General features: G+C 47.7%; 1 protein-coding gene and 1 pseudogene across 5 annotated transcripts in view; one reads left to right on the forward strand and one right to left on the reverse strand.

The window, feature by feature from the left end:
- The window catches only part of LOC146181703 (putative RNA-binding protein 46), a 228,991-nt gene that overhangs the window by 153,214 nt on the left and 53,416 nt on the right, over positions 1-22,361 (forward strand). For 3 of the 5 annotated variants that reach the window (XM_084576712.1, XM_084576710.1, XM_084576709.1), the window contains exons 2-3: positions 6,253-7,120; positions 14,736-14,873. In XM_084576712.1, coding sequence (XP_084432838.1) covers positions 6,383-7,120; positions 14,736-14,873 — 876 coding nt within the window. In that variant the 5' untranslated portion in view covers positions 6,253-6,382. The remainder of the gene's footprint in view (positions 1-6,252; positions 7,121-14,735; positions 14,874-22,361) is intronic. The other 2 variants (XM_084576714.1, XM_084576711.1) reach the window with 1 other exon arrangement.
- Positions 12,758-12,874, reverse strand: LOC146181706 (U5 spliceosomal RNA; annotated as a pseudogene).

The raw sequence follows: 22,361 nt of genomic DNA on the forward strand, positions 1-22,361 counted from the left end.
GGAATACTGATAAACAAAGCTTTCAGGCGAGTTCTGTGCTACAGACACTTAAGTCTCATGATAAGGTTTTACTTTGTGCACTTAATCTAGTACTGCCTCTGACTTTGTGTTCGTTTTTTTTAGAGCGTGAAATCTGTCACCGCGGTAAAACTTCAGAAAACGATCCAGGCTGGTGCTTTGAACTTCAAGATTAGAGAAGGTTAAAGCAGGACTTAGTCTATTTCGCTACTGTCAAGCTATCTCTCTAAGCATAGTATATGTCACGTGATCAACCATGAGATTGGATTATTGGTTAATTGTACATGTATTTCAATCAATTACTGGGCCAAATTAATTGATATTTAGTAAATTGCAATTAAAATCTAAATTTTAGCTTCAACACCGAACCGTATACCGTTGGAAAGCTTAGGCCAAGTGTAATGGCACTATGCTAGTTAGCGATCCGCGATAATCTGCGTTTATTAGTTAGTTTTGTATAAAATCAAATTTTGAGCTGTTCCTTGCTGCTTCGAGGCAAGGAACAGGTTTGCCACGGCAGTCTTGATATGATGCTGATGGAGGAATTAAATAATTTTATGAGTACGTGGCCCCTCTCTGACTTCGCGTGTGGTTAAAAGACAGCAGGGTACACTGGGAGAAGTGGTGGGCCCTATTGCCGATACACTAAGTTCTGGGGCAAGCATGCTGTGGTCTCATGCGCTGTGTAAAAGAGCTTGATTTCATTGAACGCAACAATCAAATAAAAAAATTACAAGGTGCACATAGGTCTTCAACGTGCGGAAATGAGAAAGCATATAACTGCCAATTCATTAACTATCGCTATCCTATCTATCACTATATCTACTAATGCCAGAGACCTATCGTAACTGTCACTATCCGCAACGAACACTATCACCTCACTATCCGGGCCTATTACTATAATTTACTATTATTATCCGTAACAGTCACCATCATTACCTATCACTATTCATAACCATCACTATTTAATCTGATGCCGTCCCATGACCCATTGATATACTTCAATTTTCATTGACTTACGTTGTCAGTCATATCTCTATTATCTCATAATATCTGACGAGACAACTATACATTGACTTTTAATTCTTATACTTTCTTGTTTTCTCATAAATGGAGGTGGGAAAAGAGCAAGCCACAGAAATAACAGTCATATCTCTATTATCTCATAATATCTGACGAGACAACTATACATTGACTTTTAATTCTTATACTTTCTTGTTTTCTCATAAATGGAGGTGGGAAAAGAGCAAGCCGCAGAAATAACTGACTACTATCAGCGCGAGGTTCATGTCTCTGTCGAGGAGGCTTCCTTTACTTCAGGACAGGTCGGTGAGAGAAAATTGATGGAACTGCGTTTGGTCTGTTTTTTTTTCGAGTTCGTGTAATATTGGCGGCTCAAGCTGGTCTTCAGTGAAATGTAGCTAGAACATAGAGCGATGAGATAATTACCCAGGCTAGGTGAAAAAAAAAAATCTTGCATACAATTGAAATCAGTAATATGTTACAGTGTTGAGAATTGTTGCTCGCAAAATGTTCCCCTATTTTTACATAATAACTATAATCATCATTAATTGTTTAAGTTTTGTAAATACATAAAATTGATGCAATGATTCCGGCTGATTCGACATCGATGGGATAACTTTTCTCGCAATAAATGAATACGCGGAATCGCGCTTTTAGAGCTCCAGCTTTCAAAGCGAAGGTAACCTGCCGACGCCTAGTAGTCATGGTCGAAGTGAAGCGTGTGTGATCATATGAACACCTCCTGCACATTGGCCGTATCCCTGATAAAACGAACGCATATTTTTTAACCCACGCGTGCGTCGAAGCATGGCAAGACACATTCAAGAATTGAAAAAAAAAAATGCCATACGACCTAACTAGTGCAGATTACCCGCAATACCTCGGGTTTACTTGCCAAAGAGTTTTTCGGGGCCAGCATTAATTGCTCCCTAGTAACCGACGCACACTACAAGTAAAAGCTGGAAAGGCTAGCTCCTCTACAAGCCCGAATTTTGATTTTTAGTGAAGGAGGCCAGGGATCCTAGCATAATCGTGACAAATGCAATCGAGAGACTGTAATTTTCCAGTTATTTCTGACAGCAAAAAGCAGATTATAGCGCCCTGTTTCTGACTGTACAGAAGTCGAAGCGTGTTAAATGATGGAGCCTTGGAGCCCCGCAGAATATTCAGCATGCTGCAGAGGACAACCTTATTTTTATACAATGAACATGCTGCCGCCGCAAAAATATTGAGCAGCAAGCAGGAATAAAAAACGCAGCGTCAGGTGACGCGTTATTACGGGGAGTGAGAAAGGCACTCGACGTCGCAAACAACTCTGTTGTTTCTAGGAATAAACGTCTTTCGACTAATCTTGTGAATCCATTGACTCGTGCGCAAGCCGTCACGCTTGCCTTGAGATATCATGAATACCGCATAACCATCTTCAGGTCGCTTGCTGCAGTTGTACGCGCAACAGCACGGCATAGAGCTTGCACGCTGCAATAAAAGCACAGCGCGCAATATTCGCTCGCAGAGACTAGGGGAAAAATGGCGCGAAGGAAAAAGAAAACACAAGGAAAACGCCGGACGCGCGTCGGTTTCCAATGGCAACGGCAGGGAGACCAATCGTCGCTCAGGAAATCGGGCGGAGAGCCGGCCTTCAGCGAAGGGGCGCGCAAGGGGCGAGGAGGAGGCGAGGAGGTAGCGCGGCGGCGGCAAAGTTCAATCGTTGGCGTAACTTTCAAAGTATCAAGGGGCTTTAGATACGTATATAAATAGGAGCCTCCGGGCTCCTGCCTATTTAAGTTACAACACTTCGCGAGATGGAGAACGAACATCCTGCTACAGTTGCGCGTCGGAACGCGAAGGCACGTCGGGGTGAGGCCCTGAAAAGGCGGCGTGCCGAAAAGACCGCTGAAGAACGATGAAGTTTGATGGAAACGCACAATGTGTTTAATCCAAGCTTGGCAATGAGTGTACCCATGTATATCAAGCATTCGCTTTTCTCCAGGATTAACCAACTTTAAACCACCAGCTAATTAGGAATAAAAAAAAACCTCTCAAAGCAATTCATACGCTTGGACAACTGGGTCACTTAGCGTGCGATAAAAATTAAAAAAAAAAAAAAAAAAAACTCTGCCACCACCGCATGCGTGAAGAGGGAGGCGTTCATTGGTAAACGTCAGTTTCCTTTAGTCGTCAGGTGCACTGAAGTGGTTGAAAGCGAAACTGCGCGGACTCTCGCAAATTTGAGGTCACGTAATTCGAACTTCTGAGTACCTTAGAAGTATCAGTTTGGTCCCGTCAACATCGGGTGCACTGGAAAACCTTCTCCTTTCCGTTTTTTTCCTGTTCAAACAGATTTGCGGACCAACCTAAGGAGTTCGAGGTATCAGTGTCAACTGTTATTCGACCTCGGAAAGGACGGAAATTTTATCTGCATTTGCGCGGACCTCCAGTTTAACCCATATGTGCCGAAATTCGGATATTTCTTCGAAGAAGTTCATTCCATTTCAGAGTTCATAATCAATCTCTTGGATACAGCTTTTTTTTTTTTTTTTTTTTTTTTTTTTTTTTTGCATGGGAGGGGGGGGGGGGGGGCAAATTTTTCCATTGAATTGGCGATATGCAGCAGAATCTTGGTTTTATACTTTGTTCTACGCTCGCAGCAAAAAGGTGAGGAGGTAATAGAAAACCAACGAAGTGCGTTTTACAATAAATGGCTGGAAACTACAAGTGTCTCCTGGAGGGCTTTGCGGTTGTATTGGTCGTCGCGGTATGCTAATCTTATACGTTATTGGGGAAAAGTTACGTTTACGAACAATCTTCTGTTAAAAAAAGGGGGGGGGCAGAAATGAGGTGTTTTATTACTACTACTACTACTACTACTACTACTACTACTACTACTACTACTACTACTACTACTAGAAGAGCAAGGGCATACCGCGTGCTGCGTGGAGAAAGGTAACGGATAGCGTGTTAGGCTAGCGTAGTCTATTTCAATAGAAAGCGAGCGCAGCAGAAAACCGCTCATAATAAGGCGCGAAGGCGGATTATAAGAGACTTGCGGAGATAGGGGAATGGGCTTATGGCTGTGATGAACAGCATTGACTGCGTTTGCACTGGGTCTCTGTTCTGCTTTTATAAAGCGGCATCGCTTTACATTACGTTGCGCTGATATTACATCACTAGTCATTATTAACTGCTCCCTTGGGGCGGAAAGCCTTCGTGTCACGCGCTTTGTCTTCCACTATTGTAGCGAGGCCCTTTCGGAGCCCTAAAGATCGCCCGCATACGCTGAAAAGGCTAATGCGAAGCTTTTCATCTATTGCAGATATTTATATCTTCAAAATTCCTGTAAGCTTGCGTCGCCCATCTGAGAAGAGAATCATCTGTGAGCTCATATTAAACCGGAAGTCATATTCCCGAGGAACCCCTTCAAGCTTTAAGAAGTCACGTATTACATACTTTGCAGACGAACCGGTGCAAGCTATAACTTCCAAAGCGCAAAGCACATTGCAGGGCTGAGAGGGACGGGCGCCTCGAATAACCGGCAGTGAGTAGCCTCAAACAGCCTCAAGCTGAGTACTACTTTCCATTGCCACTACGCGCTGACTGGATACTATGCGTCAGGTTTGTGCAAACAGCTCGCGTGTGCAAAAAAAAAAAAAAAAAAAAAAAAAGGAATCTACGTAACGTTTTCGAAGAATTTCTGCTCGTCGTGCAACGCCAGCAGGTTGTTGAGAGCTTTCCCCTTTGCACGGCCTAGTTTTGTCTGTAAACCCCGCGGACTGCGGGCTGGATTCCGTCGACGTAGGTTCTGTAACTGTAGGTTCTGTAGCGCGGTGAGTCACTACTGCATCAGAGCTACCGTTTTTAACAGCCGAATCAGGTCGCGTTAGGAAAATGAACCAGAGCAGCTAAACGTCTGTCAAGATTTTCGCCTCGGCGATCATGACGCGAGGATGGAAATCGGAAGAGTAAACAGCACAGTGCACAGCAAACAGGTGTGAAGCTTAAGTGGAAGGGATAATCGGTTTCGCTAGAAAAAAAAAAAAAAAAAGAAGCAAAGATGCACATTTATGGGCCTGATGTCGAAGCGAAATAAAGAAGCAAGGTTCGTTTTCTATCTGTTTGGAACATGTTTCGGCAGTTAGGCGGTTCTAGTCTTGCAATACAACTGCTTCGGTAATACCTAATCGGCTTTGTCCGCTTTGTTATTTGCTGGCTGCCTGCGCGATTTCGCCCTTAATGTTTGAAGCGGACTAGCCAAGCAACTAGCTTTGAAACTGAAAAATATGAACGCGCTTTGAGAAAAAAAAAAAAAAAAAGCTGTTAAAGACAAGATGTTGGCAGCGCGGCTCATCGATGTTATCCTTGTGCTTTATAACTTTCCCATGCGGCCACCTCTGAAGCGACCGCTTATTAGTCCGCCAATTTTCTCTTCAGCGATAATTGTGCCGCCCAGAAAGAAAAACAAAATGGCAGGACTATGCCGGGAGGCCCCGCACATTACTTTTTATGTACTCTCGCGGTCGTATCTCCCAGCCGCCTCCTCTTCATCTACCTCCTCTTTGTCTAAACTGTTTATCTACGACCTTGTGGTTATCTCGCTTATCGTACCTCCGTAGCGGCCCGGCTTAAAGCCCACCCACCTCGCCTTATCGGCATGCGTTAGTTCCCCTATCGCGCCCGTCACACCCACCCCCGTGACCTTTACCTCATCCTCGCCCTCTCTTCACCAGGTCCGCGGCGCGGCGGTTGCATATGGCAGCCACGGCTCCACGAGTGCGAATCCAACCCCCCACCCCCTCCCCCCCTCCCCACCTTCCTTTAGTCACTGGCCTACGTGTGTGAAGCGCTTTGGTGTAGAGAGAGGATTGCCGGCTCGCGAAACAGCGCTGCGAGCCAAGCAGCGAAGAGGAGGATTGTGCGAGAGTCGGTGAGAGAGAGAGAGAAAGCGGACGTAACAGTGTAAGCGCATTTGGAGGTGTAGAGGGGGAACTGTTCGGCAGAGCGGCGCGGCCAGGGAGAGTATCATTTATCGTTACACAGTGCGCGCAACACCGTTCTCCAAGTTATTCGCGTTGCGCTCACCGCGCCCGCCGGCCGTTTCCTTGCGGTAGCTCTGCGCGGAGATGCGTCCTGCGGGAGGGTGCTCGCGAAGCTCAGCGGAGCTGCCCCGTCTTCGTCGTACCTGCTGAGGTCTCCTCGATTACGTTGCTTCCGCAGGAGTTCCGAATACGAGGAGAGTTCCATCCCTTCTGCGGGGACGGTCTACGAAAACACGCCGTACAACAGTCCGCACTGGGCAAGGCTGCCACATAGCGAGCGCCCAATACTGGGGACCGGTGCCGCCACCATGGACCGCACGGAGAGACCGACTAGGGGTGCGGGCTGGAACCCGCGATCTCCTCGCACACCCACCTCAGACCAGTGCATGGCCGCTCCGTTGGACAGACAGCAACGCATCGTCGCCTTCCTGGACCGCACGGGCTACCCAATGGTCCAGGACAACGGACAGCGGAAGTACGGACCTCCACCCTCCTGGACCGGCGGCCCGCCGCCCAAAGGCTGCGAGGTGTTCATCGGCAAGCTGCCCCGGGACGTGTACGAAGACGAGCTGGTGCCGTTCCTGGAGCGTGCGGGGACGCTGTACGAGCTTCGGCTCATGATGGACTTTGCCGGTTCGAACCGGGGCTACGCGTTCGCCACCTACTCGTGTCGCGAGGAGGCCAAGCGCGCCGTGCGCGAGCTGGACAACCAGGAGATCCGTCCGCGTCGCTCGGTGGGCGTGTGCCAGTCGGTGGACAACTGCCGGCTCTTCGTGGGCGGCATTCCGCGCGACAAGATGCGCGAGGAGGTGCTCGAAGAGATGCGGCGCGTCACGGAGAACGTGGTGGACGTGATCCTGTACCCCAGCATGACGGACAAGCGTCGCAACCGGGGCTTCGCGTTCGTCGAGTACTCGGATCACAAGGCGGCCGCCGTGGCGCGGCGCCGCATGATTCCTGGCCGCGTGAAGCTGTGGGGAGACTGTGAGGTGGCCGTGGACTGGGCACAGCCGGAGCCCCTGGTGGACGAGGAAACCATGGAGTCGGTGAGTGGGGGCATATTTTTGATTCGTTTCTTCTGGTGCTTCTATTTAAAAACTGGGAGAAGACCCTGGCGCAAACAATTCTCTCTTTTGTGCGTGTTAATTGTTTGCGCCAGGGTCTTTTCCCAGTTTTTAAAAAGATGGTAGACCAACTAGCCCGGTAACATGCTTTTGAAGTGCTTCTATGGCAAAACGAAGATCGGACACTGGTCTATCGTCTCAGCGTGGTGCGCCACGCTAAGTGAAGTTCAGTACTATTTTGTCAGCGAAGCTTTAGGTCTATTATGGTTATATATTGGCCTTTGTGGATTCTGTTTCGCATAACAGTCTATTATAGATTTCAGTATAGTCTGTTAGGGCGGTTGCTTTTCGTTTCTCGCTTCTTTTACACAACGAGGTCGTGACACTGGGACCGGATTTCCGGCGCTTTACGAACTGAGAGAAATTCAGTAGCCCTACCACACGTAATTTTCTTTGCGTTTTTATGCAAGGTACTTGCCTTCGGTTGTTTCGGCAGGAGATATGGATTGTTAATGAATGCATGCAATTAGTTATGCGGTTACATTTTGTCTTCCGTGTCCGCTGTCCCGTGACCTCTCAATAATGTCCGTCCGTTGAGCTGCGCCTATGCTTAACCTGCATATCTGAATGTGTCAACCCTAAATGCCGTAAAAGAGAACACCGTCCTTCGTATAGTTGGGGCTACGACACGTGTGTTTCAAGCAGGAGTGCATGCTCGGATGATATTGACGTAGGGAACTGATGTGGCTGGTTCTTTGTACCTGTCGGCCATTGCTTATGAAGGCGCTCGGGCTGCGACCCGACAGGTGTGCTCCATGGGTACCCGCTTTTCCTTTCGCGTTATTGCGTCGCACGACCTATATAGCCCGTTGGCTCGTCATGCTTGCCACGAGCACCCTTTGACAAGTCTTTATGGTTTTCAATGGAATGTGGGGCGTAGTGTCTTCCTTGTAATGTCGTTATTGGTTCCATAAACGATCCTACTATCAATTCAGCGCCTCCCTATGGAGAGAGCATGTGAGAGAACTGAGGGATCGCTAAACCAATGGCCTTGCTCCAGTATGGCACGATACGGTATAGATACACCTGCGTGTAAGCTACGCAACATACTGTAATTTCTGGTTTCCGGATTCGAACCCGCGGGCTTGTTTACAGAACATCATCGGGTCCTAACCCGACAGCTTTAAGCGTGATTCCGCTTGAAAATGCCGATTAATTAACGCAGAATATGTGGCTGCTGCTAGATTTGCTCGATGCACATAGAAGCGGAAAGATAAGACGTGACCCGCTGCTAGTGAGAATTGGGGCGCACTTTTACGTTTCATTACGTTCCGTCGCGGGAGAGGCGATTTTGTTCCATCCCGAGAAATACACAACGGCGCTTTTTGTACCCACTCACCTATCAGCGCAGTGTTTCGTAAAGCTTATGAAGTGATAATTCTCGGCTCCTGATATATAGAAATTTGGACTCTGATAACGATAAAGGTATCATGTAATTAGTCCTCATCTGCCCTCATCAGCTGTCGCCGTGGCTAACGTTGTGGCTTATAGGTTGAAACAGCATCCTTGTCGAGTATTATTTCCTTATTCGTTGTGATAAGCACAGAAAAGGGGCAAGGAAATTAGATAGGGCGTAATGAGTGGTGACGTCAACTCGTGTGCTTTGCCGATACGCCCTCTTTGAGCAAACATCCTGCCGTAGTGAGTCATTGGCCGTTCCGTACGGCGTGTGCCATTAACAGCTAGTTTACCTCTATCTTGTGCAGCATGGTTCTAGCGATAACTTCCACAAAGAGCTTTTTCTAGGTTAAGCCGTGAACAACGCAGGAGGAATCTATAGCGTTCACCTGCTGAGGTTGGATATTGTACAGCGAGAAGCAGCTCTCGCTATCGCTCTTACCTCCAGTTATGGTTATACAAAGAGCGAACGCGATGATGTGTTAACGCGTGGGTAATAGTTACATTCCAACCTGCTCCCCTAGACGTTGTGAACACACATTTGAAGGACTTATGCGTGTAAAGCGATACTGGGAACGAATTAAATCTGGTGACAGTGCGATGATAACCGCGTTCTAGTGGTATAGTTGTCAAAGACGCAATACTAATGTTCAGTAAGGGGCCTCAACAAGAATTCAGTATGTCACCTCGATAGCTTGTAGTTATGTGTATGAAAAATGCATTTTCATATTGATGACGAAACAAATAAACTGCAGCCTTAACTCTGGGCGCAAGACAGCCAGCAGCACAGCACGCGTGAGCCATGGCATCGGGGCAAGTAATCGGGAATCGGAGCAAGTTGCTAAACTTACCTAAACCCCTGCAACGTAGTATACAGTCTTAGAGGCCAGGTATGAGCCTTTTGAACGCCGTCAGTATAATAGACCCTGTAGGGAATCTAAATATTTCGTCCCACCATACTGATTGCTGCAGAATGGTGCGTGCTGCATCAGCGGGCCTTGCTTATTGAACAGTCGTCGAAGCTAGCTACTAGAAAATTATTCGAAATTTGCACGCATCGCGTATTCCATTCGGTTCTAACTTCGAAAACGCAGCGAGATTCATTCGACTACGAGAATATTGTTATTTTTTTAATTCACACATCCCTGCGTGATTTCATCGCTTTCTTTTTTGTTTGTTTGTTTCGGATCTCCGAGGAAGGTTAGGCCTCGCGTGCTCTTCACAGAGCTGGCTATCACTTAGCCATTTCGGTCATTTACGTTGTAAGTTTGGATCGAACAGTCGGGGAAAATATTGTTTTTGAATTCAAATTTCTAGGCAATTAGATCGCTTATTGATACCAAAACCAACGTCAACATTGAGTTAAAAGGCGGACTTTTAAGAATAAAAAATGCATGTAGTTATCTTGAATGTCCTTATGACCCTCGTCCTTATGAATATGACCCTGTGCCTTGCCAGCTCTCGGTGGCAAGGTACAGGGTCGTCCACACTTAGCAGGAACACGCGAGGGTGTGGCTACTCGTTTCGGAACGCCTTTACGACCGGATCCGGCCGCGCAAATTGGTAGGCCAAGCGATGCTCAGTCCCTATAGGTGCCTCTATGTCCGCTCCACATTGCTTCGATGCGCCTACCTGTTCGCGTGTTCTCACTAAGAGTGGACGACCCTGTACATGAACATCGCGATAAATAATCACCTTCTTAAGTATACTGTGTTGTATGCCGTGATCTGTAAGACACTATACAAGTGCAAGTACAGAGGCGGACGCTATAGGTCAGGTTCGACCTCACCTCTATTTCTTCAGCCACCATTGAAACCATTGCACATAGTCGTTTTATGTCTTCTGAAAAAACACAAAAATGGCCGCCGCGGCTGGGACTGGAACCCTCGGGCTCACCGTTCAGCTGCCGGTGTGTTGCGGAGCTTCTAATTTTTTTTTTTTTTTTTTTTTTTTTTTTTTTTTTTAGTGCGCCGAAATGTGTCACACCTCGTGGGTCGCCATTCGGACGTACTGGGACGAAATATAAGCCTTCGCGGGCTCACAACAGTGTCTTGAGATCAAGGGGACGAATGCGACACTCTGTGATAACCAGCTCTGACATTAGACCTTCTTATAGCGTTCGTATTACAAGCATCAACCGAGAGGGAAATCAGAGATAGCAAATTGAGTGCAAGGAATTAAGACAAAGGAACAGTAGCTGTATAATGAAATACGAAACAACTAGAGGAGCAAAATCGGAAACGACACAGTACGCACAAGGATGGCTAAAGGCTGTCACGGCAGCAAGGAAAAAAAGAAAAAAGAATACACCGAACAATGAGCGGGGAAACTAGGCTAAAAGAGACACTTCTAAATCAGGTCAGTGTGTAGTGCACAGAGTGTGCGACGAATGTGTATAGGTAGGCTGCCAAGTCAGAAGTGCGTTTTAACTTCAGTAAGGCTGAAACAAATTGAGGTTATGTGTACTTAAGTATTAAATGCGTGTTGCAGCCTGAAGGATGGGCATAGTAATAATTGTGCAGTTATAATAGCCATCTTGCGACCAAAAAAAAAAAAGCTATTATGCAAACGTTGAGGGCGAAAAAGAACAGCAGGCAGTGCGCACTATCTATTTCTTCCTTACATCATTTAGGTCGGCTGCGAATTAAAAAAAAAGAAAAAACCGCACCGTCAAAATGCCGCAATGGCTTGTTCTGGCATTATGTGTCAAATAATAGCAGTATGCACACAACTATACGTGAAGGAAGGCGTCATCGTTCGTCGCGTTGCGAGTGAGTGTAAAGCGTGGCCCGCATGGAGCGTTTTTTGCACGCGAAAACGCGTCGCACGCCCGACGCCCGCGCCGGCGTCGACGATTTCACTCCCGCATGGTCAGCAGCCGAGCGGCGTTTTTTTTGCCGCCCAGTTGCGCGACGCACGCGCCCCCATCCGGCCGTGCGTAGAAGGTCGCGAACATCTTGTTTTCCCTGTCGCCGCAAGCTTCAAGTTGTGGTTTCCTCTCTTTCTTCTGGGTCAGGTGTGTCAAGAAAACAGGCAAGGCATCACTTCCAACAGCTATGGATCTAAATGCAGAAGCCATAGCACAAGGGAGGCATCAGAAGTTCGCTGGCAAGGCTAGCAGCTCATAAACAACCTCCCAGCTCAGCGTAAACACTCGTGGCCCCAGCGGACGGCCCACCTTCACGGAACTCTAACCTAGAAACCTAAAAAAAAAAGGAAATGCGCGGTGCCCGATGCCCGGACCTTGCGGTCGTCGCCTCGTGCGCCCCCGCGACTCCGAAAGACTACATTGCTGCTCGGCCGTTTCGGCCGAGAAACCCGAAACCCTCGGTAGGAGCGCCAAACCCCCGTCGTTCTTTCCGCTCTCGCGAGCTTCTCTCTCTCGGCCGGCGTGGGCGTGGCTCCAACCGGAATCACGTGACGGCTGCTCCGGCTCTCATTGGCTCTCTGCCGCTGCCGACTTCCGGCGTCGGCGCGTCGTCGGCGTTTTTATCTGTTCAGCCAGATCCCGACGATTTGGCAAAATCGTCCTCTCCGGCGGCAAAAAAACGCTCCGCTGCCGTCGGCGCCGGCGAATCGCCCGGAAAAACGCTCCATGCGGGTCACGCTTAACAAAAACAGGGAGACGGAAGGGGATGCCAGGCTTCGCTCCCCTCCTGCGGCCCCCCATCTATATGACCGACTTTGTCTTCCAGTGTGACCGTTACTGACGTGTTATGTTGTGAGTTGCGTCGTGCATAGCGTAGCGTACCTGAGCTGTCACTGATGCATTGTGTATATTACGTGGCCATTTCCTGCGCGATTTTCTTTCCGGTTCTGCGAAAAGCGAGCGTAGCCGAGGCTACTCGCCTTGCCACCGAGCCCCCTCGTGTTTGCATGGAAAATCAATAAATAAACGACAGTAGTAGAGAACTAGTCACTCCCCCACCCTTCTCCCCTGAAAAGCGCTGTCGTGGTCGTGTAGCCATTCCGCGGCACGCTAGATTGAGTCAACGTCACGTTCATTATATTATACTTACGCAGACAAGCACAATTCCGATCTCTTTTAATATCCGTGGTTATGGATAATGTTAATTTTTCCGCTCGGCACAGGTATTCTTATTTCTGCTCTAATCGAGCACGCACTTTATATTGCCGCCATGACAATTTTTTTTTTTGGCCTCACCCAAACGGGCAGGGCCTCACAAAAATTCGCCGATTTGCTCACCGTCCCTCCCCACGGTAATCTTTAGTAAAAGGCGAAAGATTATTTCGTATACTGAGGAGAGACCAGAGCTTTCTATGACAGTTTTATGTAGGTCTTCTAAAATACCGCTCTCCGCTTGCTTCTGAAGAAGTGTCAACAAGGCGAAAACAGTCCGCTGATCTTAGGCCCCTAGCCGCCTTCCACTCTACACGCCCTCTAGCACGGTTCGTACACGCAAGGTCCACTTGCCATTTGACAGGTGTATTAGCCGAATGTCAATTTGCGCTGCTGGCACACACAAGAACAACCTGATGCTGTTTGTCGCGGTTGACAAGTGCCAAAATGGAGAGGGGAAATCTGCCCTTCCGTCTTATAGGGGAGAGGCTGGAGAGATCAGGAAGACTCGGGTGTAACGAACTGCTTTTATATAAAGAAACGCTTTCAATAATTAGTCGTTAGTGTGTTCCCTGTTACTACAACAGTGGAGACGCGTAAACAACAATGATAGACGCGTAAATTGTGTAGCAATAAAGACATGCTTAAATCGCATAGTTTCGGCGAATATATTAGCGCGCATAACAATTTTTTTTGTCCTGAGCCTGTATAATTACCGCTGAAAATGCGGCGGTTGTCTATTGCGAAGGCGTCCAAGGTCAGCCTCCCTCGCTCAGGAATTCAGTAACCTGAAACGTAGCCGCAATCGCAGGTAGCAAAAAAAAAACAAAAAAAAAAACAATTTATTTTGAAAACAAAGTTGATAATCACCGCTTGACTATATAATATTGTAGCGACAACTTTCTGTTGAATTAATTTAAGGAACGGGAAAGTTTGTGAATGCGTGTTTGCGCACGTGTTACGTGCTATTTTATTATTCTGGCTTTTTTATTTTCGTTTTTTTTTTTTTTTTTTTTAGTTGGTTGTGTCGTCAAGGGCAAGTGTTTCCTGACATGCATGAGAACCGCAACAAGGGTCTCCGAGAGCACGTGCACATTTTGCTTATTTGCAATATCACTCTATAGGTGCTCTGCTCTCTCTCTCTCTCTCTCTCTCTATATATATATATATATATATATATATATATATATATATATATATATATATATATTCCTTCTGAAAAGGGAGGCGGAGCGGGACGGAAAACTGGAATGAAAAGTAACCAGTCAGGGGTAAAGTTAACGTTAGGTGAAAGCAACGTTAAGAGGCAGGAAGCGTGAAGAGTGGGTCAGAGAAATAACTCAAGTTAATGACATTTTAGTAGAAATCAAGAAGAAGAAGAAATGGGCGTGGGCAGGGCATGTAGTGCGTAGAAAGGACAACCGATGGTCTCTTGGGGTAACAAACTGGATTCCAAAGGAACAAAAGCGTAGCAGGGAGGGGGCGGCACAAAGTTAAGTGGGCGAATAAAGTTAAGAAGTTTGCAGGAATCAAGTGGATGAAGCTAGCACAGGACCGGGTTAATTGGAGGAATATGGGAGATGCCTTCATCCTGCAGTGGGTATATAGCGTGGCTGATGATGATGGTGAGACCTCAAGTTACCGGAAAATATTCTGGCTGCAACCTGCATCTCACACAACTGTAGCTGTGAACTTAATATAAAATATTTGAGCAGAGAAGGCCACGCATTTGAAGGCACAAAGACGGAAAGGAATTTGGAACACGCTCCCGCGGATGGTCCTTCGATTTCCCCTATCCCTCAGACAATTTTCCTCGTGATTCACGTCGCGACTTAACGAGGCGGAAAACGAAACTTTACGAAAACGTAAGCGCCCTCTTTTCCGTGCATGCTTCATGACTTCACGCAAAGGCCAGGATCTCCCCAGAGTTCCCGGACTCTCACCTGCAGACAGCGGTTGGGAGAACGAAGTGCGGTCGGCATCCTCCCTCCCCGCCTGTTGCTCCCAGTAGAGGGGTAGAGGTCCCAGTGGTTTATCTCTATCTCTCTTTTTTCCCAGGGGCATGGGTGCTGCCGATGGAGGCGGGACAGTCGACGTCCCTCACGAGAGCAGCGCCTCTCTAATGATGACCCCCCTCACCTCCGACACTTGCACCCTGAGCAGCAGCCGTTCCCATGGGAGGAACCCATAGGCAAGGTCCGTCCCCCACAAATCCGTGGTCTCTTAAAACTGCCTAGTGTGGCGGAGGAAGTACGTACGATGCCTGCCTTAACTCTTCCCCCTTCCCATCCTTCAAAGAAGTAAGTCCGATAGTACATATCAAGCATGCAGTGGGAATGCTTCTACTTTAGTTACAGTGATGACTACTTTGCAGTGCGAGAGTGACCTGGCTACAGTATTGCACGGACAAAATGTACTTTCGCCGAATTTTCCTTTGCTTGTACACATCTTACGAGGTGCACCCAATTGTTAGAGTTAAGTGGTTTTGTTTTTTAGAAATGTCCTCGATATTGAGGCTTTCCAGCGCTATGTGAAAGGCGTTTCAAAGTTACTTTTTCTGCGTTGAAAGTGAAATTTCAGCGCGCGCATATTTGTTACCTCCCCAACTGCGGCGCTAATTACATAGTCATCTAGAAGGGCTGACTGTACTCATGCACCGATGGCTAACAACAGACATTCACATACCCAACTAACTCTTCGCCGTGTTATTCTATAGTAAATGTTTATTTGTGTATTTACCTGCACAGGCTCGCGTTCACACGGTCTGGATAATTGTAGCGTTCGGAATATTATGAATTGTTAGGCTGCGGGGGAGAAAATGCAGGCACTGTATTTTTTTCGCAATGAATGCCTCTAAACGTCCTTGACTGGCTGAAGAGTAAACCGGTTGATATAATATGGTAGTAATTACTCATTAACATATACCCAAGTGAAGCTACGCAGCTACAAAGTAAATCCATGAAGGTTTCACAAAACCCTAATCGTCGATGAAAAATTCGTCCCGTTCCGGGACAACCGGAAAAGCTGTACGTTTTTCCTTTCCACCAATATGGGTCCGCTTGCAGGGACGGTCGAGTAATTACAGTAAAATTCCTAGCATGCACCCTTCCCTGTCCTTCATGATAGCTGCACCTCTGGTCAGTGTTGCCGCGGTGCGGTGCACCGGGCAGGAAGCGAAGGGGAAGATGGGGGGCTCTTTCTGGGCATGGCGCGAAAATGTGAAGATAGCAGTGAAGTTAGGGGAGGGTGCTTGCACGAGCAAGGGCTCTGGCTCAGACGTTTACATGCCCCCATATTTTAAACTGTGCTTCTAATTGGACCGTTGTTTCTTTAATCATCCGGCGTATACCATCATTCCAGCCGCGAAGCACTAATTGGCTCTCCTTAAGCTGTGAGGCCCACTACGGCATCCCTCAGCTCACGTGGAGCTGTATCGTACCATACTTCACCCTACCGTAGCCACTCGGCAATACTTCCTTGTATACCACTTCAGTCTGTCCAAAGGCTGTCGGTGGTGGGGTGGTCGGTGAGTAAAAAGGCTTCCATGCACTGTAGAGGGCAAAAAAAAAAAAATAATAATAATTGGACGGAAAGAACGCGGAAAGGGTTGACGTTGGGCTGGCGGCCGTTTTATTGGACACAAGCGCTCGCTTATCTTTGGGGGCTTACAGGTTTACAGCACGCGTTCGTGGGGCGGCCAGCTCGGTTTATGCCTTCTATTTGTTGTGGGCGTCGATAAGGGGACACGCGACGCTGACTATCCGACCCACTTGCATTATCCGCAGTTCCGAGGTGAGTGACGACATAATGCGGCTATAGACGTTACGAACGAACGGCAGAGTGCGCGGTGTCACAGGAGAGAGGAAATATGGCAGGAGAGCGCAGTGGCACAACCCGGCTGTTGAGCTCGCTGACATTGCATCCAGTCAGCTGTAGCCTAACGGTCAGCATTGCCAACCAACGAAGAGCAGACTTGACTGCTAGGCTTTCGCCTGCACTGCGCGACCAACCCGAACTCGGTATACTTGGCAGGCAGCAGCGATAACCAATCTCTGCTTGAAACTGTGTCATCTTCTCTTCATTGGCAAAGCTGTAAAGGAGGCGTTGCCCTTGGTGGCAGTGAAGGATATAGGAAAAGGGAGAAAGATAGTTGGTTTGTGGGGTTTAACGTCCCAAAGCGACTCAGGCTATGAGAGACGCCGTAGTGGGAAGACTCGGAAAATTTCGTCCACCTGGGGTTCTTTAACATGCACTGACATCTCACAGCACACGTGGAGCGTATGGCTGCTCACTGAAAATCTCGAGACTGCTAGGGCCGCAAGCAGTGGCTCGGTGTTGCCTTGTTTTTCCTCGCCTGGAATTATCGAATGGAACACTCTTTCTATAGATTAGAGCTTATAGTTGATCGAAATTATCAACTTTATTTGTCCTCAGTGTTTGAACCGTTGAGTTATAGGTATGCCTGTGTTTCGCTTGTATTACCTGAGCTTACAGTCCTGGTTGTTTTTTTTTTTTGTTTTTTTTTGTGAGTGCGTTATCACAGACGCACGGCTATAATTACGGCGTACAGTACGAGGATGCTAAAACTCTGCTACTCTCAGCGTCTCGTCTCGAGGCAAGCGAGCAAAAACAATGGCAGCATGGCGCAGCTCGTTTTCTTCGCTCGTTATTTTCGCTTAGTTGTATTTTCGCCGCTCATTAGGCCCGACCATCTCATATGAATTGGTGCTGCCAGTTGGAAGTAATTGTTCACAAAAATCAAACCAATTGGTTCACCATTGAACTCAAATTGCAAACGGATTGAGCCCAAATGGTTTTAACTGACATAGCTCTAAAAAAAAATGGAAATTTAATTTCGACCCTTTCTGGAGAAGATGCAAGAGTGTCTAATTTTATACAACTCAATTGTAATTAATTGCAATTTGTTTACAGAAATCATGAGCGACAAGCATGCATCACATGCACACGGAACTAACACACGTTCACTGTATACCCGCAGGACATTTTGCAGAGACTTTTATACTCTATTCGTTGGACAGTCCTACTGGGGCAGTGACACTTCTCCGATATTCGGGGTTAACTTATTTGTTATTGCCGCACTAATGGTGGACACGATAATATCAGTTACGAATGTTAAGCAGAAAGTACTTCTGAAAGAACTTAAATTTTTCGCTGTTATCGGTTTACAGATATCTATGTGCATATCTCAGTCAAGTATATCATAGACTATATGCTTTCCCAGTTGTGAATGTTCCCTTTGAATAACCAATGGGAAGTCCAATTGGTTTCCTCACTCCCAATTCGAAAGCTCAGTTGGTTTCGTGACTCCCATTGGAAGTGAAACCAGTTGGGTTGAACAGGACCCATTGTGCAAACCATTTGGAATCGGTAGAACCAATTATATCAAATTGGTCATCCGAATTTAAAAAAAAAAACTGAGTTATGGATTTAGGTAGCGGTTCTCTCTTCCTATGCGGACCAATCCCACGGTGTGGAAAATCAGGAGTCTGGCGTATCCCGCCTGGGAATTCTTCGCCTCGGAAAGAGATATCTTCGTCTATCCAAAGCTTCGACCACTCGATAAGGGCAGGCGGTCGGTGTCTTTCCCTGCCATTGACGCCGCAACTCGTGCGGCTTATCCCCTCACTCTCTGGAGAGAGATAGCGAGAAAGATTGCACCTTTTTCCCAGCTTTTCTCACCTGCTGAGTTATGCAAGCTTTGGTGGGTCCGATCAACCTGTTGCGCACCATTAGGTGAAAGCAATTTTGGTGTTATCATTCCGAAACCGTCACTGGAATGCATTTCTCGCAGACGCCAGGATCAATGCGTAGCCCTTGCTTCTGAAGCTCCAGGCAGACTTGGCCTCCATTTGGACGACGTTCGGTTCGCTCGCCAAAGATGAAGGGCTTCTTGAAGGGCTGTGGTCAGAACGATCGCCGTTGCTTGCGTTGTCGACTTAAATTAAGAGACTTTTCTAGAAAAGCCGAAGCCAAACAACTATGAAGAATGGCGAGCCTCGGCCAACTGAGCTTCATTCATTCCGCCAAAGGAGAAATCACGCGATGCCTCCTTGGATGTGCAGTTTCGGATCGAACTTCACCGCGATTTCGGTAATATTGCCGAGAAGGGCACGAAATAAAATTATTTCACCCTTTAAAGGTTACTGCACGCGCGGGAAAAATCTTTTCACCACCATCGCGCTAGCTAGTTGCCCGAAATAATCCCGGCCTCGGCGGCCGCTTTTCGCTGGAGGCAAAAAGCAAGGCGTCCGTGTGCTGTGCGATGTCAGTGCACGTTAAAGAACCCCAGGTGGTCGAAATATCCGGAGTCTTCAACTACAGCGTCTCTCATAGCCTGAGTCGCTTTGGGACGTTAAACCCCCAAACCAACCATAGTCGCCCGAAATGCCTGCTATGATAGGATGTAATCCGCGCGCCCTTTCTTCTTGATCAATCCTAGACGATTGATTCACGAGGTGACGTTACAATTAAATTGGTTCCCAAGCGGGCATACATTGCCTCGTAAATTTCGTGCACCGACTGTACGTGCAAAACATCCCTTTTTTTGCGTTGGAATGAATGGTGACTTAAGGCGGTTGTAAACTGTGAAATGTTAGCACGATTTTTTGCACAAAAAAAAAAAAAAAAAGAAAAAAGGGCATAAATACGGATTTCACTCCGATACGTTCGTTTGAGTAAGAAGGTGTAGCATTGGCCCTGGAGTAGAGTTTGTGGGCAAGATTATCGTATGGGGTCCCGTCTTCGTCTCTATAGATTGCTCAGGTATTGCATCCGCCCAGTTCTCGAAGCACCCACGTTCCTGGATGGGGCCTCTATACATTGTTTCTGAAAGGTGAGATAAGCGCTGCCGATATCGCCGAGAAAACCGAGAAAGGTCGAGAGGACAACGGCCTGTGCGGTGTTGAAAGAAGGAGGGAGGCATTTCACTCGACTTGTGACACTGACTGTTTGTGCGTGCTTGTGTCACGAAACATTGGAGGCCTTGCCACCGATAGGTGCAACCGCTTCGAGTCCGCAGTTTACAGCGTGTGAAATCCGTCACCGCTTATTGTGCCCTTTCCGATTTTAAACGGAACGCTAGTTCTTTTTTTTTTTTTTTTTAGGTATGCGCGAAATGTGTTACACGGTTACAATCGAACCTTCTTTCCTTTTTTTTTTTTTTTTTTTTTTTTTTTTTTTTTTTTACACGCACAGTGCAGACAGGACCCACGCGTCTTTATTAGCTTCCTTAGGTTACACTGATGCACTGTTTCCTCACGTCGGTGATGAGGTGACGCCGTGAGGCCCAAGTTTTTCTCGACCACACCTGGCTAGCGTGCGAGCAGACAAGAAGCATCGGTGCTGGGGCGCCCTACTCTGCTTTCTCCCGCCGGCGCCAACGCACGCATGTCTCGTCTGCGTCGGCAGCTTCGCTTTGCAGAACGGAAGCGGCCGGAACGTGCGCGGGCTGCCCTTTAGACACATAATACGCCGATCCCGCTCGTGTGCGGCACGCGCAACCCGACTACCGCAGCCCCTTTTCTTTCTTCTGTTCTTGTTTTCCTCGTCTGAGCTTGGCTGTTTAGAAAAGGCGACCCTGCGCAAACTCTTTATGCCTTCTTAGTCGGCAGGTTAGATTGGTCGTCGGTTGTGTAATGTTATTCTTCCTATGGGCCCCGCTTTACAGACCGAATGGCTCGGTGGGGGTTGCTCTTTCTCGGCATCAAGTGTACATCGATGCTACCGCGGTACGTCTCCTCTTTCTGACTATCTTGTTCGGAGCACGGTATGAAGCCTGCTGTAACTGCGATCACTCCCGACTGTTCTTTTAGCAGCACCTCCGTCACTTGAAAACAGGCGTCTGCAATGTGCCTTATTATTTTATTTTGTTTTCTTTTTCGCTCGCCGACAGACCGGCTTCGACCGCGGTGTAAGGAGCGAAAGGCGATTCTCCCCGCTTCAGTTCGGAAAGAGCACATGATGCCCCCTCCCCCCTTCCCCGCTCACTTCGTTTCGAATTTTTTTTTTTTCCCCTTCAGACACACGCCCTTGCACTGGAGCAGCGACGAAGCAACTCCGCGGTTAGGCGTCGTCAGGGCTGCGGTCGCTGGGTTTCGATGAAGGGGGGGGGGGGGGGGGGGTGTAAAAGAAGGATGGGTTGCTTGTCAAGTTGTTGTGCGCGTGGCGTCAGCCAGCGCCTTTGTAGCAGCAACATGCGGGCGTCCAGAGTTGCGTCAGAGGCCAGCAGACCTTGGTACTGCGATTCCATTTTCTCGCCTCCCGTCGCAGTTGCCGCTGCTCGTATTCTCCTCGCAATGTAATTTTATATTGCAGACCCGCGTTTGCTTGTGTCTCCATTGCTCCTGGATGCCCAGCTGCCTGAACTCCACACGTGGCTGGGCCGCTCCAGGAGTTTTCGAAGGGTTAACTGTATCGCTATCGGACTATCGATGGCTGATAAGCATATTCTCGCTATTCAATAGTCTGTTTTAGTTTCCGGTTTTCCTTTCTTTTTTTTTTTCCAGTGTAACAGTGCAGCATGGTTACCACTTTGCAATATGCACTCCACATAATTTGCTGACTTATTTGTCGTTTGGTGTTGCGTGTAACTGCTGTTTTATTTCTCTGTCACTTCTCACGACAATGTGCTACATCCGCCTTGATTTGTATTATTTAACAGAGAAATGCACGAGCCATCCACATTGCTACTGACACACACACACACACACACACACACACACACACACACACACACACACACACACACACACACACACACACACACACACACACACACACACACACACACACACACACACACACACACACACACACACACACACACACACACACACACACACACACACACACACACACACACACACACACACACACACACACACACACACACACACACACACACACACACACACACACACACACACACACACACACACACACACACACACACACACACACACACACACACACAGCTGGTCTAAATTTAGCTTGAGCCTTAGCCCTGCTGCGATGTCCTCATAGCCCACTTGTACGCTTGTAGGAACCCCACACACGATACTAATCCATGCACTGAATCCATATCTCTGCAAAAGAAATAAATTAATACGTGTGAGTATTATTGATTTTGGAATAGGCGAGAAGGTCTGTTCGTTACTGCTTCACACGACAATAGCGCATTCCCCTGTTCTCCTCTGACGTGTCTCGAATGAACCTTTGAGCACATGGCCGCATTTTTTTATTTTCTGGACTCACTTGGACACCACAGATCCTGCCCTTGAATGATGGTTTGCGGATAGGTTTGCGTCAATAAGTACAGTATCGCTGTCGACTACCGCCGCCTTTCTTTCGGCCGCACCGAAGTGGGACAGCGTCACGATGAAGTCGCCTTTATCAGAAATGCAGACTGTGTACTCTTGCCCTACGAAAGAGAACGAGTGAAATACACAGGAACGCGTTATTTCATGAAGCCTCTTCGTTTATCGATTTGCCAGCTAATTTATCGAATATTTCTCCAAAAGAGTTCCTGCAGTGTCCTGCCTTAAAACTACGAGAGAGAGAGAGAGAGAGATCTACCAGGCGTCTTTTCGCAGCCAATGCTAAATGCACATACCGCTTCTGCAGTAGCTTTCGACAATGACCTCGAGCTTCGGCCAAGGTCATTTC

The sequence above is a fragment of the Amblyomma maculatum genome, chromosome 8 (genome assembly GCF_055883805.1).
Source record: "Amblyomma maculatum isolate TAMU_Amacu chromosome 8, ASM5588380v1, whole genome shotgun sequence".
NCBI classification, from domain to species: domain Eukaryota; kingdom Metazoa; phylum Arthropoda; class Arachnida; order Ixodida; family Ixodidae; genus Amblyomma; species Amblyomma maculatum.